At 35.1% G+C, this 19772-nt stretch overlaps 1 protein-coding gene across 47 annotated transcripts in view; it reads left to right on the top strand.

The window, feature by feature from the left end:
- DLG2 (discs large MAGUK scaffold protein 2) overlaps positions 1 to 19772 on the top strand; it is a 1531179-nt gene that overhangs the window by 1114318 nt on the left and 397089 nt on the right. For 27 of the 47 annotated variants that reach the window (XM_072726058.1, XM_072726052.1, XM_072726048.1 and 24 more), the window contains one exon: positions 17087 to 17125. The exons of the other annotated variants lie outside the window; for them this stretch is intronic. In XM_072726058.1, the coding sequence (XP_072582159.1) occupies positions 17087 to 17125 (39 nt within the window). The remainder of the gene's footprint in view (positions 1 to 17086; positions 17126 to 19772) is intronic. 47 annotated transcript variants of the gene reach the window in all.

Raw genomic sequence — 19772 nt, 5'->3', positions numbered from 1 at the left:
TTCACTCGGTCGACTTACTCTATCGGGTTTATTACTGAACTGTTCATTTAATTTAATGACTAACAAAGGACTTGGATAAAATTCTTTGTCCCGTTTTTAGAGCCTAGCATAATTAGTCACATCTCCCACATCTTCAGATAGCAAATTTAATTAGAATCTCCAGTGGATCACTTTCTAGGTCAGGATCAGAACATGGAGACATTGAGGTTGTTTCCCTGGAACAGAAGAGAGTCTTCCCAAGTTTACTTGGAATTGACCTGTATCAAATGTTTCAGAGGAAGATTGGACTAGAAGATAAGCTGTGATATATTCAAAACCCTGTGCAGTATTATCTCCAAAGATCAAAGTCCTTTTTCCTCAATTAGTAATCTTTTGATGAATCTTAAAAGTTAATGACCCTTATAGTTTCTCGGTTGGTCCAGCATTAGTCTCTCCTTGCTTAGATATTTAATATCTCCTTGTTTCTTTTCATCATAAATTTGAAATTAAAAATCGATGTCAGAAAAAAAAATCGATGTCAGTATATTTGAAAATTTAGTTGGGCTTTTCTCTATTTAAAGCAACTCATAATTTAGAAAAATTCTCTTTTCACTTTTTACTTCCCTATGATGTGACCTTACAGCTTTCTCCAAAAGGACTCTGCTTTCTTGCTTTTCACCAGAATGAATGTAAGTGGAGCCTTGGAATTGTTCACATTGTTAATCTCAGTGCTGCCAGTCTTGCTTGGGATGGTACTCAATTTACTGCCAGGAGTTATTATACTCATTCTTCTAATTAATTACTATTCCTGAGTACCTTACAGCTGGATAGAATCATAGAAGGTTAGCACTAAAAGGAGTCCCAGAAATTTTGTTTCAATACTTTCCATTATGTAAATGGGAGAATAGTTCCATGAAAGGGAAAATGACTTCCCTTAGGTTGTGAAATAACCTAATAATAAATGTCTACTAGAAGAAAGATCTTGTTTTTACTCTACTTGTCACTCTAGTACTCTACACTGGACTTTGAGTATTATACAACTTCAAACCTTATATTTTCTTTAGTTCCCTTATGTTGATAACCTGGATAAGGCAAGAAAGTAAAGTCTACAAAGGCTGAGAAGCTTCCTTTCAAGCCCCTTCCTCTGGCCAAGAGCCTACTCCCAAAAGTTGTTGTGCAATAACCCTTCATTCAACATACTGAGCAAATATTTACTGTGCTAGGAATGGCTCAGTTAGGTGATTATGGGAAGATTAAAAAGGGACTATCTTTGGCCTCTAGGACAAATCCTAATGGTGAGTATGAGGCAGAGGAAAATATACCGTATGGTGTTTGTGTGTTCATATGTGCATATTGTTGGGGAGAAGCAGAATTAGAGAAGAGAGACAAACATAATCAATACATGGTGCTGTAGGGGGTTCTAAGGAGAGAGATCTCAAATGGTTAGAAGTTCAGGAGCAGTTTATGTGGAAAAGTTAATATAGTGGGGATACAAAATTGGTGTCTAAGAATGATAAAAAAAAAAAGGTGAGATGACTTGAATAAAACAAGTGGAGATGAGAAAGCACATATGAACTTATTCATTCACTTATTTCATGATCATTTGTTTAGTACTGTTCTTTGCCAGAAGGTAATAGAGGTTGGATTACATAGATTAAAAAAAAAGTTTTCTTTCTCTTAGCAATCGTTATGGGTAATGCGAATAATATTAATGATAATAACAGATAATTATTGGGCATTTATAATGGGTCAGCACTATATTAAACATGTTATATTATTAATTCATTTGATCCTCACAAGCAACCTATGAAATAGGTACTCTTATCCTTTTTGAGAATTAGGATATTTCAAGTATTGGAAAATAATTCTTATCTACTCCAGCTGTCTTCCCGATTCAGTATGAAACAAAAAAAGGCCCCCATGATCATACATTCTGTATTCTATCCCCTATTATTTGTGAATCTTGTATGTACTTCTGTTACCACACTAAAGAATAATTTATTTGCCTGTATCCCCCACTATTCTGTGTTTGATTCATGGTTTTTTTCCCCCCAAGTGTCTAGGATGTAGTAGATATTTGGTAAATGGCTATAGTTTCTACTTCTTTTCTGGACTGATCCTCCTACTATCTTTCATGGCTTCTTTCTGAAGCTGTTTCTCCCACATTAAATGTTCTCTCACAGTCTCTACATCTAAAATCTCAGTCTTAGACTGAGATCTTTCTCAGAAGATTTTCATCTTCTCTATGTAGCCTTTTCTGGTTTTTCCTCTATATCCCTTGAGGGAAACAGGCTCTTCCTTCCTGGAAATTTCATAGCATTTTCCTTGTGCCTCTGCTGTTGCACTTTTAATTTTCTACCTTGTACATGTAGTTATCATGTAGTTATTTGTGTGATCATCTTATGTCACCACTAGACTTTAAAACCCCTTGTAGGAATAATAAACCTCTCAGGCAACTGAGTGGTTCAGTTGATTAAATGTCTGACTCTGATTTAGGCTCAGGTCCTGATCTCAGAGTTGTGGGATTGAGCCCTGTGTAGAGTTCTGCACTGGATGTAAAGCCTTTTTAAGATTCTCTCTCTCCCTCTATCCCTCCCCACCCTCTGTACAAGCATGCTCTCTCTCTTCCTCTCTAAAAAAAGAAAGAAAGAAAGAAAGAAAGAAAGAAAGAAAGAAAGAGAAAAAGGAAGAAAGAAGGAAAAGAAGTGATAAAACCCAATAGTATAGTTATTAAGTGGTTAAAATTTGGAGCCAGACTGAACTTGAATTTTGTTAGTTTTTTAGACTAGTTTTGATTTGGTTTGATTGGTTTTGGCTTCAAAACCAATGGTTTTGTTTGTTTGTTACAGCATTTCTGCGCATGGACTCAATCATGTTGGACAAGTTTCTTAATCTCAGTGAGATTCATGTAGGAAATGGGGAAAATAATGTCTACCTCTAAAACTATCTGGAGGATTGAGGAGCAATATGTAAAGAGCCTGGCATTGCCTACATAGTACGTAGAAGCCATTGTTATCATTTGTGTTACCTACACCACACAACTCTCTCCAAAAGTAGAAGCCAGTAATATGTTTGAGTAAATGAGTGTTCAACTTTTATTATGAGACTCATGCCCTTTATGATATTTTAAGCAGTTTTATTACATTTTTCCTCTATTCTCTTCAAAAATTGTGTACGTGCTGTCAAACATTGTCATCTAATACAGCAACCTTCTCATTAGCAACCTTCAAACTTGAATTCCAACAAAATATAGCTATTTGTGAAACTATTTCCAGTTTCTATTTTGTGAGCTCTTAAAATGTAAAACAATGTAATTTTATTAAAATTGCTTCTTTAAAAGAGAAATTTGCATATCAGAATTTGTTTGGCCCGCCCCATCTATCATACAGCTGCATAACAGAATGTTGATAATGTACAAATGGCTTATGGCAAAGATAAATTGGACCATTAAAATATAAAAAGCAGCAACCCCTCAAAAGATGATAATGAAAGCGCATGGGGCATTTAGTGAGAAGTGCTTAACAATCAATTAGGATAAAATATTTCAAATGGTGCAGTTCTCAATAAGTGATCCATAAAATGTATACATACCAGAAATGTCCATGGTAAACATGTCTGCTTGTTAATACATCCTTTATTACCCAGTCTACGCTGTGTTTTCTGCAATTCTGCCTGCATTCCATGGAGTCTGAAAATGCCTCTGAAATTTTTCATGGGCATAAGGCCCTGAGTTTCACTTATTTTAATAATATAAATTCACTGTTTTTACGATAAAGGCAAAATAGCTGCATTACAGGATATTTTAGAAATAACAAAATCATGCTGTGCAAGCAAAATTTTAAGTTATCTGCAGTTTCTTATTATATACAATTCATTCATTCATGCAGCACATATATTAAGCATCTGTCATAGAAAAATTTTGGGAAACAACGTAGACTTCATCCCTTTGCCCATGGGAATGTCAGGTGGAAGATAGGCAGTACATAAGCAATCACAGGGTCTCTTAATTAATCATACAATTAGCATAAACTGTGATAAAAGTGCTACAAAGGAAAAGAGCAGAGTGCCATGAGGAAATAAGACTGGAGGAGGGTCAAGAGAAAGCCTTTTGTAAGGATGTTTCATTTAAGCAGCGACCCAAAGGATAGGATAAGAATCAGACCAAGAGATGGAAGTTGATTCACAAATAGATTTGGGTGATTGGTCACCCCTTGGTTCTTCTGAACAGCTGAAACTGCATACCAGTTTCTTCACATATTAAACAGTGTTACCAAGATATCAGCTCCTAAGGAGTAATATTTACTCCTTAGCGTTGTCATGAGGATTATATAACATATTACATGCTTAGTATAATATTTGGCACTCACTGAGTATTAGCCATTGTTGTTATTATTTTACTAGCAATTTTATCCTAAATGAAATGGGATGCCACTCAAAGGTTATACAAATTTAAGCAAGGGAATAAATGTCAAGAAATGTGAAAGATCTGAGGTTTTTTCCCCTTGTTTGCAATCTAACCAGTTAAATTATGGATACTACTGCACCATCATGGATGCTGACAGAAAAAGTGAGACTCATGGATAACAGATTTTATTACTCATAATAACAGTATCAGCATTTTTACCAAATGATGCCTGCACATGTCGTGGGTTGCTTAACAGGAGAGGAATCACAAGCCTAGGGAACCTGGATCTTTTATAATGAGCAGTAAGCCTGGCCTTTGCCACAAAGAAAGACATTATCTTTATTAGGCTGGACAATAAACAAAACTACTCTCTGCTGTAGAGAGAGACACTGTCTTCATCTTTGCAAACTGTTCACTATTCAAATAACCTTGAAAAGACAGTTCAAAACAAAGACAGTGTTTCTGTTGGCAAGATGTGTAGAAATGTAAGAGACAGAGAATTTGTCTCCCAAGAATTATGCAATCAGATTTTTTTTTTTTCTTTTCAAAGAGAGAGCATATGTGCACTGCGGGTGGTGGTGGCGAAGGGAAAGGGGAGAGAGAAACAGAGAATCCTAAGCAGGCACCACACAGCACAGAGCCCATTGCTGGGCTTGATCTCACAGCCCCAAGATCATGACCCAAGCAGAAATCAGAGTCAGATGCTTAACTAACTGAGCTCCCCAAGTGTCCTAGATCTAACTTTTTATTAAATCACTCTGACAGCTATTAGACCTACAAGTATTCACACAATTTTATATCTGTGACTTCATTTTTTGCATCATAAGCATTTTTTCAAACTGCCATTTCATGTTTATAACACTAATTTTTAACGATTACACAATACATCAATAATATCCATAATTTAGTTATTCATTCTCCTAATGCAGGAGATTTAGTTTGCTTCTAATTTTTGGCAGTTATCAAGGAACATTTATTTTAAGACATGGAGTGGTTGAAAATGTAAAGCAAATACATTTCTGTGCTGAAGTTACAATATAGATGACAGGAAGTATTTTGAAAAGGCTGGAAACTGACGTTGCCACTTGGCCTAAGCCTGCAGTTTCAAATAAGGGATGTTGCTAATAATGGAACATCTTCAGCCTGATTGCAAAGGTTTATAATCTATGTCAATAAAATGCTCAATATGTACATAAAGTGGATTTTATTCTACCAGAAACATTTTCTGAGACTGAGAATCAATGAACACTATTTCTAAAACCATAAAAACTTTCTCCTATGAAATTCTTAACAAGGGCGGAGATCAGGGGCAAGAGTATTCCATTAGATGAAGCTTTGTGCATTTCTACTTCCAAATATCTTCCATATAAAATGGATTCAGTGGGCTTTCTCCAACTTATTCCAAAAATCAAATTTCAGATTGTTATTCATATTTTTAATTATTAGAATGTAATCTTTGTATTTTTAATTATTAGGAAGTTTACTATCTGGCATTAGTTAGAATGCTAGATCATCACATTTAAAACTGTTTACTGCTAAGGGAACTCATTAAAAAGATGAATGAATTGCCTGTGGACATAAAATTAAATCAATTCCTGTTATTAAGTATCTTCTGTGTTAAAGGAGCTGGGTTGGCACTGTGAGGACTAGGAAGCTGATGGCACATTTCCCATCCAGAAATAGCTCTCATTACAGTGGTGAAGTAGAGATACAATTGGTTGTGTGGAAAGTGTTATGACAGTAGTAACAACTGCAATGGAGAGTAAGAAATGTGTGTGAATCATCCTGACTAAGAGGGCAAGGAAAAGCCTCATGAAGATGGGACCCTTGAGTCACAGCATCTCAGGAACATCACAACTCGTCTTGTGTATTACCTATTTGGAGCTTTAAGGCCTTCTTCAGTGTCTCTTCTAGCCTTTCAGGCCTTTTATTGTTATCCTCAAGAACAGGAGACTCAGTCTCTTCATGTCATTCAATCTGCCTTCCAATACTCCTGGTACTTGGAAAGGGCTTCTTTGGCATGAATTCCTCTTTGACTCTTCATAACTCTGCCTATTGGCTTCAGGGTTGCCCTTTGGGGCCACTCAGTGGAAGTGCACTGCCCATTCCATATAAGGGTATTGTACATGTTTTTAAGTTATTCATAGCCTTTTCCTTTCCAGGTTAAACATTGCCAGTATCTTCTATAGCTCCTCATGTGGCATGTTTTAAAAATTATCATCCTGGTTCTTTTCAGATCAAGTAGTTCATTTTGTCTCTGTTTCTTTCAATGTATCCCAAGATTAGTTTTTTTATCTACATAATATCCTTGATTCATTACAAACTTATTATTTAAATGAACATTTTAGAATTTTATTTTCTAATGTAGGCGGGTGATTTATGGTGGGTACTACAAAATGAAGATAATACCTATGGCTTATGAGGGGAATGAGAGGAATATATGAGAGGAATATGAGAGGAATACATTCCAGGATGAGGGGAACCATATGTAAATATCTAGTGACATGAAGGAACGTGATATGTTTGACAAATGCTGAGTAGCCCAGAGCTAATATATCACAGTATATGCAGAATTAGTGTTTTGGAAGATTACTTTGATAGAACCTCAAAGGATGAATTGGAGAGAAAAATCTCAAAGTGGGAAGTCAATAGTGATGAGAATAATAAGAATATTTAGCTATTATTTGAGTACTTACTATATCCTGCATAATATATTTTACATAAATAACGTTTGAGGTCACAAAATTCTCTGAGGTATTATTATTCCCATTTTATGGATAAAGATATTGAGACTTAGTTAAGTGGACTTACCAAGGTAACTCAGCTATTTGGGGGTGGAGCCTGAATCAAATCCAGGTATGCTGACTTTGCACTTTGCTTCACTGTGATGATAGCAGGTATACTCTGAGACAGAGAGCAATGTGAATATTCTAGAGGTAGAACCAGTATCAATTCACAACAGGAAATGCAGAGGAGAGCAGTACAGCTCAACTGAGCTTTTCCAGCCGGGGAGAAAAAAGGATAGGCAAGTGGTCTGAGATAAGAGCAAACAGCCTAATCAGCACCAGAACAGTTACTTTTTAGAAAATGAAACTAAGGACTCCAGCCAGGAGTGTAGAGTTCCTGAGAAAAGTCTAAGGCATGATGGATATGCCTTTGCTGACAATTTTCCCTGACCCAGAGTTGGCAATATGAGTCAACCATGTATTCAAAAACTATTACATTTGGCACTCCTTTATCAAATGATTCAACTTGAAAATACCCTCATTTTTTATATATAAAAAAAACACTCCATTCAGTGCATAAATTCAGCCATCTGACAATTGAGAATGGGAGCCATGCTGTTTAATCCTCATCTATCAGAACAGAAATGCTCTTTCATATATTTATGAGACTTGGTAAGATTGTTAAAATAAAAATTTATACCATGTTACCCATATTATACTATATTCATGTATCTTCTGAGATATACAGAGATATGAAAAGAAGTTGGTAGATGAATTAGCAGAATTGATAGGACCTTGTTATTAGTCTGTAAATATTTCAGAGGTGTTAACATCGAGGAAAGACAAGATTTATTTAGCTAAAGCAGATGTGGATAAGTCATGTTACAAGAACATAGAAGTAATTGGAGAAAATTAGGTCAGAGAAAATTGAAATGGATTATTGGGGAAAATATTCTTGTCTATGAAATTTATTTTTTAAAACTGTATTTTATGGAAAGTGGTAGTAAGAAAAAAATGAAAAAAGAAGAAGACTGTCCTTCATTTCATTTGATCAGTATTAGCACAAGTTCCTGAAAACTGTTAGAGAAAAATTCACCATCATCAGTAAGCTTATAATTAATGACACAGAAAATCATTATGGCTTTATCTTACGAATCTGCATAAAACAAAATCACAGCTTACCATGTTAGGTACAAAATTTTAACTGAAGCTCTGTAGCCTGACAAAACCACTCATTTATAGCTTTCTTGAGAAGATAGAAATTTATATTTTCATGAAAATAAAAGATTTTTATATTTATATATGCACCATGTATGTACACACATACACATACATGTATGTGTATGTATAGATACATGTATACAAATATATTTATAAATGTATATAAATATGCATTTATATGTAATTTACAATTTGTGATTATAATGCAACCCAAAATTTCCAAATTTAAGCACAGATCTCTACTATTTCTTATAATTCCTAAAAAGTACTTTTATCAGCAAATTCTGAGGGCAGTCATCATTCAACTGCTGATCCTTCGCAAAGCCCTTTGTATAAGCAACAATTATAATAGTTAAAAGCAGATTTTGAAGCTTGAGAGAGTAAATGAGAATCCTATCTCTTACTAGTTTTTGTTGCTAGGGAGAAAGCATGTACCTCTCTGTGAACCCCAGTTTCTTCATCTGCAAAATGTTGACGAAGCAACCTTTGAGAGGATCAAATGAGATAATGTATGCAAAGCAATTAGCCAAGTGCCTTAAACATAGTAAGTTCTAAATAAATAGTAGCTATTTTAATTACTATTTTGTTTTTTTACCCTCTATGTACTCCCATCATGTGAATGTAAGCTGAATGAGGAAGGGGAAGGGGATTTTTTTTATTACATTCTATGCTTTTCTTCTAGGTCTTAGAGAGTACTTGGCACATGTTAGGCATGCAGTATATTTGTGAAATAAATCAATGGATGAACAATCTAATGAATAATTTGACCTTTACATCCAAGATGACCTGGAAAAACAAGTTACTCCTCTCGCTCTCTACAATGATAAATTGTATTTCATTAGTCAAGTAATTTTTAAAGGCTGACTTGAAGACTAGAGACTCAATGAAATAGAAGTTTAATGTAACAATTAACATTTTAAGTATGAGTCTTTTTTATTGAAAACACACTTCAGGTCCTAGTAGTTTCATTAAATATCAGTTTATAATCAGAAGTAGTTAAAGGAATTGAAAAACAAAATATTATTTCCTTAAGGATCTTCTCTTTAAATCTGTGCTTTGGCAGGTTTGTTTTTTCATTTGTTTGTCAGTCTATTCCCATGCCATGAAACTCCAAATACTGTAGTGGTAAATCATCCGTGGCCCAAATATGAGGAATTAACTAAATATCAGCAGCTAAAATCAACATACTGGTGGATATCTCATTATTTTGAACTCCGTTTAGCCCTCATGGCCTGTGGCTTATGAAGTCTCTACGCAAATGACTTCTCTGATTTTAGGTCAGAGAGGAAAGCATGACTAAACGTGAATGTCATTGTTATGACACCCTCCTATATAATTTGATGCTTTCTGCTTGTGTGGGATCAGATGAAAAGTTTGGTAAAAATCTTAGAAATTTAGAGCTTAAAAAATGCAACAAGTCCTTAATGACTCCTCATTTAAAAAAAAATAATCTTGCGCTATAGTTTTCAAGCTTTGTATTTTGCCCTAAACCTTTTTTTAACAATTTCAATAGACATATTTTATATATCTTATACTTTATGCACTTCAAGTATATAATTCAATAAATTTAATAACTTTATCCAATCAACATAAATCAATTTTAGAACATTTTCATGCCCCTAATAAGATCCCTCATATCTATTTATAATTAGTTCCCGTTCCCACCCCAGCCCAAGACAACTACTAATTTATTTTCTGTCTATAAATTTGCCTTTTTTGGATTAACTTTTGTATTTTTTAATATATTTTATCCATGAAAAACTACCAGTAGCTAGAGGGTGTAGTAACAATACTTGTTTATGGGATAAAACTATTTTCTTCATTTTTCTGTTTTAACCAAAGAAAAGATAGCCATTCCATCTTTTACAAAACTAACTTTAAAATGGCATTTGACTATAATCATAGTGAGCATCTCCATGTGGGCAGATTAGGATTCTGTGGTTTTGTGCCCAGCTGCATTAATGACTTACAGCATTGTTTAAGCAGCACTGACCATGTACAGCAGTAAACACTGCCATGGCTGACTGCTTAAATCTTGTATCACTGTAACTTTTATGACTGCCATTTCCACTTAATATTTCCAATAAGATACAAGTTTGTTGGAGCAGAGTAGAATTCTCTGGTTGTCATTTTCATATATTAAGCTCCACCACATATTTTATTTCAAAGTTCAAATTTACCACTGTACTCTTTAAGTGGTAATAGATTCCTTATTTGCATTGTCTGTTTTCTTGAATTTGAGATGGCCTATTAAAAAGTGTATTTTCATTTTCTACCTTGTCAAGGGTGTTCTATCCATTGAAAAATCCCAGGTATATTTATTTGGTTTCAGTAAATGCAACGACAAATGTTTTTCTTGACACAAATGAATATTTTTGCTTTGGGATCCCAGTGGAAACTGCATAACAAGGATTCCTGTTGGCATAGAATGAGGGGGTAGAGTGGTAATGCACCATGCTTACTGCCTTCAGGGAGCTCATAGTTTAGTTAGGAAAATAGCCATTTTAAAAATAGTGTATCACTATAGTCTGGGGAATGCCTTAATAAGTGTATGCCCGGGTACAGAGGAAACGGAACTGAAAGGTTAGAAAAGGTTTCCAGTCTGGCTGTGCATGAGACTAAGTCCAAAGAATAAATAGGAGCCGTCTGGACAAAGAGCAATATCAAGGACTGTGGCTCTTGAAATCATTTTAGGATGATTTATTTGTAGTTTTCCTTGGTTGTCAAATGTCATGTTTTCAGGGCCATGTACAACCTTTAAATACAGAGAACAAACTAATGGTTAACAAAGAGGAGGGAGGTGGGAGATAGGGGGATGGGCAAGATGAGTGAAGGGGAGTGGGAGATACAGGCTTCCAGTTGCAGAATGAATAAGTCACGGGAATAAAAGGTACAGCATGAGAACTATAACCAGTGACATTGTAATACTGTTGTGTGGTCACAGATGGTAGCTACACTTATAGTAAGGATAGTATAATGTGTGAACTTCTTGAATCACTATTTGTACACCTAAAACTGCTGCAACACTATGTGTCAACTATATTCAAATAAATAAATAGCCCTGAACAAAGAAAATGTCTGAAGTTTTCTCAAAGTAAAACACAGTTGGAAATGTGCCTTGGTTCTTAAATTCCACTTACCTAGTAAATATTTCCACTGCTATAATAGTACTTAATACCATAATATGTCCTAATGCAAGTATGTTTACATTATTTATAACTTGTCTCATTCCTAAAATGATCCTATTGGGATATATAAAATTTGAAACCCCAAGAGAAAAATACAAAAAAAAAAAAATCAAAAGGAATGCTTTCTCAGAATTTTAGGGTAAGCAAATACACATACACAAATACCTTTAAAAAAGTAAACTGTCATTTCCCTTTTTCCTCCACTCTGTTAACTTCTAGACTAGGGTGAGATCTCCTCTGTTACAGCGCTCAGTGTATTTCTGCTTTCCCCCCCGCCCCTGTTTTTGGTTAGCTCATCACTTACTCATCTTTCCACATAAATTATCAGATCCTTCATGGAAGGAACGGATACATGTTTGTATCTCTCAGTGTCTGGCACAGTACTGACTTTTAGTAGACACAGAAATGTTGATGACTGGATGTGAGATGTTATGAGAAAGCAACAGGGAGAATAATTTAGTAAATATGAGCTGATAGATTAAGTGAACTGTGGTATGGATTATTGCCTGGCCCATATATAGTGCACAATAAATGTTGGTTGAATGAGTGTACAAATGAATGAGGTCATGCCTTGATAAAAATCAAAGGTATATGAAATACTTTGGAGCATTTACAAACCAATGGCTTGCTCAGAATAAGGCATAAAATGAATTTGGGGAGCACAATAATCCCCAACAGGATTTGACTGGATGGTCCTTCTGAAATAAAGTAAATACATTGTTCTTAGGTATTTCAAAGAACCAAGGCAAGGGGGAAAATATGAAGTCTAAGAAAGCCTTATCTCAGAAAGATACACAGTTTTAGGTAGTGTTAAAATAATGACCTTTGATTTAAATCATGGTATTAAAGAATCCTGAATGAGTTCATGAGTTTATCCAAATAGAGCTATGCTAACACACACACACACACACATACACACACACACACACACACACACACACACACGGTGTTCCTACTCATAGAAGCAACTCTTAAAAGGTTGTCAGTGAACACAGTAATCAAAAAATGGATAATTTCAGTGAGTGATAAATACAAGTGCCATGAAAGAAATAAAGTAATATAAGAGGCTATAATTTGCCTGGGATGAGAATGGAATGCCTTTAGCCGGAGTAGAGGGTAGACCTCTCTGGGGAGCTAGCCTTCTAGTTGTAACCGGAATGAAAGAGAAGACCTGTGGCATAGCAAGTGGTTAACGAAAATGCCCTTAGAAGCTAGTGAGGATGTGTGAGTCAAGAAGAGGGCCAGGATGGCTGAGACTTGCGGAGTGATGGATAGTGATAAGCAATGAACACTGAAAGGTAGACAGTGACCGCAGGATCTTATAGCCCTGGAAGTGACTTTTAATTTTATTCTAATTGGAAGGGGAAGTCTCTGGGAAGTTTTCTATAAGCAGGGGAACCACATGATCTGATTTCAAGCTTTAAAACAGTATTCTCACAGTTTGTTATGATAATTAGTGGCTAGAAGGACAGGAGAAAATCCAGTTAGAAGGCTGTTATAACATTCCAACAGGAGAAGGTGTTGTTTCCATTAGGGCAGAAGTACTGGGGAGGTGGGAGTCATTTTTGTTAGGAAAGAGCTTAAAAATGAATTGGTTATGGAGTATGATAGTTGAAAGTGAAGAATCAATGAAAATGCCTAGATTTTTGTACTGACAACCAGTGGACAGTGCTGCAGTTTATTAAAAAGCTGAAAGAAAAGAAATTGGAATGATCAAAATGAGTAGACCAGTGTCTTGCAGATTATATTAAAAATGCTTGAAATTTGTTTTCTTCTACTGTTCTTCATTACATGAGGCGTAGCACTTTGCATATTGTGGGTGCTAATGACTGGGTATTAGCTGATGAGGTGCTTGGGAAATTGAGGTATGATGAATTGATGTCTGAGCCTTCCAATATGTTGCACTCTACTAAAACTTTTGACCTCTTAAAAGAGATTATTTTTTGAAATTGTTTACAAATCTTAAGAAATGTGAAGAAGAAAACCAGCCAAGATTGAAATTTTTTCCTTTATACCTTTTCAAGTAGTCTCACTTGTATCGTTACAGAATTGTAATTTGCATGCAATTTAGTTGTTAAGAGAGTTATTTTCATTAATGAGGATTAATACTAAGTTTCCTTCATTTGGAAGCTTGTCATTAAGATCCAAAAACAAAGCATTTTAGTGTTTTGATACTTTACTTACATTGATATTTTATATTTGATATTTTCCTTTTTTAAACATTTTTAAATTTAAATTCAATTTTCCAACATATAGTATGACACCAGTGCTCATCCCATCATTGCCCTCCTCAGTGCCCATCACCTAGTTACCCCATCCCCTAGTTACCCCACCCCCCCACCCATCTCCCCTTCTGCAACCCTTTGTTTGTTTCCCAGAGTTAGGAGTCTCTCATGGTTTGTCTCCCTCTCTAATTTTTCCCACTCAGTTCCCCTCCTTTCCCTTATAATCTCTTTCACTATTTCTATATTTGATATTTTCTTTACATCAGTAGTCCTATGCCTATGAATGCTACATATTGCCAAGCTTTTCATAGCCACAAAGACCAAAAAAAATATGTTTTTTGTTGTAAAACTAATGCTTGAGGGAAGCAAGAATTTGTTTAAACAGAAAGATTCTGCAGCTGGCATCTAGTTTCACCTCACTGGATCAAATTAAAAATCTACATTAAGAGACTTAGAAAGCACTGTACTTTTTAATGTTGTTTTATGTCCAGAGTTTTAGTTCTGATGAGTAGCAGCTTAGCTGAATAAATGACCGCATGACTACCTTGAACATATTCCACGAAGAGAGGGTACCAGAGAAGGAGGCAATTTTTACCTTGGAAGTATGAATAGTGAAAAGTGAAGGGAAATGTACCACTTGTTGATACAATGATGGTGATGACTTCGCTGGTCACCATAGTGAGGAAAATTCAGACTACAGGTGTCAAGCAGAACAAACTCACCCTTTGGCTAAACATTTGGAAGTTTCCATGAATTCACACATATAAACTAATAGATTGCATCAAACCAAGCAGCCTTCATTTATCTGGAGGTTTCTGCTGACTGCATGAAAATCAATAAGAATCAGCAATTCTTCACTGAAAATAGAACCCAGAAATATGATAAGAGTCAAAGGTCTCCCTATCTTTCTACCCCTTGGCACCTACACTGGTTTGCCAGAGGAAAGATAATTATTCCATCTGCTCTACAGAAAAGTTCTCTGAGGACTGGTCCCACATAAGCTCAGATGAGAAGCTTTGGTGTTCATACTAGTCTTCTTAAGAACAACTTCCTCTTAAAGCTCTTCTCTGTCTCTAACCCTTCTCCAGCTATTTTATATACCTGGGAATTGCAGAGGGCTCTTTCTACACTGCAAAAAAATGACTATATTTTAATATTGTTTAAAATTACTCATGACCAAAAAAAAAAATTACTCATGACCTCCTCTTTGCCTACAGAATATAATCCAAACTCCAGGGACCAGTTTCCCCTCTGTTTCATATTTAAGCTTTGTAATGTCTTTGCCAACTGTCAACCAAACTCTCCTTCTTGAAACTATCCTCCTGCTCCCATTGTTAGCTGCCATCACCTTATATTCTCTTGGTTTTCCTCCTACTTCTCCACTTACTTCTTCCTAGTCTTCTTTCCAGGTTTATCTTCCTCTACATGAGTCATAATGTTGGTTGTCTACAGGTCTCCCAAACTTTCAGTCTTTTTTATCACAGTATTTCTAGGACAATCCATGACTTCAAATGCACTTCAAATGCTTATTTCAAAATGAACTTCTTTACAATGGAACTGTCTACTAAGATCGAACTCTAATATCTACCTATCTTATGAGATATATCTACCTTGATGTCACATAGGTTCCCCGACTCACCATATACAATATTAAAATAATTATATTCCTCCTAAGTCTGTTATTCCCATACTACTTTTTCAGTATGAAGTACCACCATTGATCCATTAACCCCACTCTGATACATGGAAGTTGTCCTGGACTCCTCACTCACTCAACACATACAATTGCCAAATCCTGTAGATCCCATTTCCTCGATGTTTCTTAGCTCTAGCCTTATTTTCCTTCTGTAGGCCCATTGGTTCAAGTTCAGGTCACAAGTTTTAAACACCTTTTGACCAACTGATACTCCCTCCCTGGAAAGTAATTTCCATTTCCTATTTCCCATGCTTCACACTTCACAAAATTTCTCTCACATATATTGTTCTACTTTCCCCCCAGAAGCATCTGTGAGAAGGCATTATTATTTACATTATACTGATGACAGAAACATAGATAGGAGTGTTTGGGTTTTAAGATTGTCAAGAACCTAACTAAGAAAAGCATAAGAAATCCCTATTCCAAGACCATCGACTCCCAAGCTCATGCTCCTTTCCCCATTACAATACTGTTTCCCATCTATGCCTCATATAGTAGATGGGAAGAACAAGAACAATTGTTTTTTCCTCAAACTGAAGAAAAAAATTGAAACTTGGCAAGTGAGATGACTTATTGAAGGCCTTTGAGCTCTCCTTAGGAGCACATTTCTGACTTCTAGACTTCTGTTCTTTTTTCCATACAACTCTGCTTCCCAGGTATTGTCAAAGAATACAAAGAATGTACTATCCTAAAAAACATGTTTCTTGTATGAAATAAAGGGATACCCAGGGTCATATCAACTAATGCCTAAAATTACAAGAAGTATACAAAAATCTTCTCATTCCAATTTCTCTAGTTGTTGATTTGTTCTGTAGTATTTGTCTATACTTTATGTAAATTCCAGATTAAAAACTGTTTTCCTTTTTGAAGTTGCTGTGTTGGTAGAACTAGCTGAGACTTGATTTAAGCTCTTATATATTCAATTTTTTACTTTCCTTGTGAAGAATAGTCTGTGTAAAAAGGAGCTTCTGAAACATGTTCATACATTACCTACTGAGATACAGCTTGCATACTACAGAAACCAGTAAGAATGATATGCAGTCTGCCATCCAGAAACAAAATGAATAAAAGCAGAAATACGCCTGCTGAATTAAAATACTACATTTTGCTTCTGACGTTTAAGGCTTTGAAACCAGTTACATATCAGTTCCGTCCGGAGGGGAAAATACTGAGATCATCATTTCAAGTACACCTTCAAGAGTCTTAAGCTACTTAACAGTGATGACCAGGAGTTTTAGACTGGGGCCAGTCATATTTATATATACTAGTGCACTTCTGTCACAGAAAACAATATGAAGAAGTCACAGTGGCACAGGACAGAGAAAACAATGGGCTAGGAATTGCATCTACATTCTGATGCATCTTAACCACATTCTGGTCATGCATTGTAACCTCTCTAGGTCACCCCTGTAAGAAGACTATGAGGTCTCCCATGATATTCTTTAAGGATAAGGAGAAAACTAAAATTTGGGTGATAATCTTGTTAGACATTCATAAGATAGAATTTCTCATCACCCATACAACCAATACTGGTTATTGATTTGTTAGTCAAAAGTTTGGACATAACAGTCATCATTTGGGAGGAAAAAGATAAGATACCTTTGTGCCATAATTATTTCACCTAATTTTTTTTTTTTTTATTTTAGAGAGACAGAGCACATACGCTCACGTGAGTGGGGATTGAGGTGAGTGGAAGGAGCAAAGAGAAAGAGAATCTTAAGCAGACTCCGTGCTCAGCATGGAGCCCAAGGCAGGGCTCTATCTCTCAACCCTGGGATCATGACCTGAGCTGATATCAAGTTGGTTGCTCAACCGAATGACCTACCCAGGTGCCCCTCACCTTAAATTTTAAAAATATAACTGTATGGTTGCACAAATAAGTAGTTTAGTGGTATTTAAAAGAAGAAGAATTTCTCCTAATAAATGTCCTCCAATTTTTTTTATTTAGTCTCCACATTTTTACTGACATGTTTGAAGCTGTTCACCATAAATTAAACCACATTTCTGTCATGCAAAATTTAGGGACCTGAATTTGATCCATTATTTTCATATTTAGATCCATCTGTTTGAATGCATGATTTCTTCATTGTCCATGATTTCAGTTTTCAATAGATCATCTTAATTAGTCCAGTATTATATACTGTTTTTCTATAAATCATAACTTTTAAATTGTCTGATATCACTTAACAAATTGTGTTCCTCATCATATTTTATATGTGAGGGTCAAGATTTTCTCTAGTGCTGTCAACTTTTGGCCACGCTTTTTATGATGCTATCTTCCAGTATCTAAATTGTCCATTAAGAGTTTTAAAATGCTTAGTATACTATATCGATTAGGAAGGCCAAAAATCTGGGGCCCATTTTTTTATGAATTTCTCCTTCTTTTTTCTTACATTATGTCTTTAATTTATCTATGCTTTTCAATTTGGTTTTGTTAAATTAGAATGAAAATCAAAAGTACACTAAGTGAAAAATTATCATTTTATAATTATTTTCTGACTTTTATAGTTGCTTCACACCTAATTTGGAAGCAACATTTTGAACTATATATAATTATTGTCTTTCTAGATTAGTAATTTTTTCAGGTAATGTATCTTTTCGATTTTTAAAAAATTTTACTGAAGTATAGTTAATATACAGCATTATATTTATTTTCAGGTGTATAATATAATGATTAAACAATTCTGTACATTTTTCAAGACTCATCAGATAAGTGTATTCTTAATCACCCATTGCCCCCAACCACCTCCCATCTGGCAATCACCAGTTCATTCTTTGTATGTAAGAGTTATCTTTGGTCTTTTGTTGTTGTTGTTGTTCATTCATTTCTTTTGTTTCATAAATTCCACATATGAATGAAATCATAGAATTTTTCTCTTCCTCTGATTTATTTCACTTAGCATTATATCATCTAGTCTATCTATATTGTTGCAAATTGCAAGAGCTCATTTTTTTAATGGCTGAGTAATATTCCGGTGTGTGTGTGTGTGTGTGTGTGTGTGTGTGTGTGTACACATACCGCACGTTTATCCATTCATCTATCAATGGACGCTTGGGTCATTCCCATATCTTGGCTGTTGTAAATAATGCTGCAATAAAATAGAGGTGCATACGTCTTTTTGAATGAGTGCTTTCATTTTCTTCAGGTAAATACACAGTAGTAGAATTACTGGACCAAATAGAATGTTACTTCTATTTTTAATATTTTAAGAACCTCCATATTATTTTCTACCACTTTATATTCCCATCAACAGTACACGAGGGTTCCCTTTCCTCTGCATTTTCATGCCAACACTTGTTATTTCTCGTGTTTTTTATTTTAGCCATTCTAACAGGTGTACAATAATACCTCATTATAGTTTTGATTTTCATTTCCCTGATGATTAGTGACATTGAGCATCTTTTCATGTGTCTATTGGCCATCTGTATGTCTCCTTGGAAAAATGTCTCTTCAGAGGAAAAATGTCTCTTCAGATTCCTCTAACCTTTTTTTAAAGATTTTGTTTATTTATTTGACAGTGAGAGAGACTACAAGCGGGGAGCAGCAGAGGGAGTAAGAAAAGCAGACTCTCTGCTGAGCAAGGAGCTCAACGTAGGGCTTGATCCCAGGACCCCAGGATCATGACCTGAGCCATGCAGGTGCCCCCCACCCCTACCATTTCTAATTGGATTATTTGTTTTTAGTGCATTGAGTTATATGAGTCCGCTCTAAAATTCTTTTCCTTTTTGAAGTAACATTAAAAATAAACAGCCTTTGATAGAATTTAAATTATTTTTTCCATTTAAATAGAACAACAGCTTATATCTTGGACTCAGAAATCATTCATTCTTTGCTCAATTATCATATGCAAGCAAGATTTCACCTTTAATTAAAGTTGCATTGCTATGCCTTTGTTCTATATAAATTTAATCTTAAGGTTTCAGTTCTTCTTATTGACATTATGTGATAAACAAGAATGGATTTGGAAAATATCAGGCACAGTTGGCAAAGGTGGCATAGAACAGATTGCACTTTAGTAGTGGAATTTACCTTTTATAGCATCTAATTCAACCTTCCACCTCCTCCTCCTCTTTTCACAGATGAGAAAATCTAGGTTCAGAAAGGTGAAGCAGTTTACCAAAGTCAGTGGCAGAATGTGGTATATAACCCAACTTATTTATTTATATTGGATATTATATTTATTTTTATTTATTTATTTGGACATTTATTTTGGATATTATTTATTTTGGATATTAACCCCTTAAGAGATTTGTCATTGCAGATATTTTCTCTCATTTACTAGGTTGCCTTCATTATTGTTTCCTTTGCTGTGCAAAAACATTGATGTTTTA

This window comes from Vulpes vulpes, chromosome 11, assembly GCF_048418805.1.
Source record: "Vulpes vulpes isolate BD-2025 chromosome 11, VulVul3, whole genome shotgun sequence".
Classification (NCBI taxonomy): domain Eukaryota; kingdom Metazoa; phylum Chordata; class Mammalia; order Carnivora; family Canidae; genus Vulpes; species Vulpes vulpes.
The sequence above is the reverse complement of the archived record's forward strand: the minus strand, read 5'-3'. Positions and strand labels throughout refer to the sequence as shown.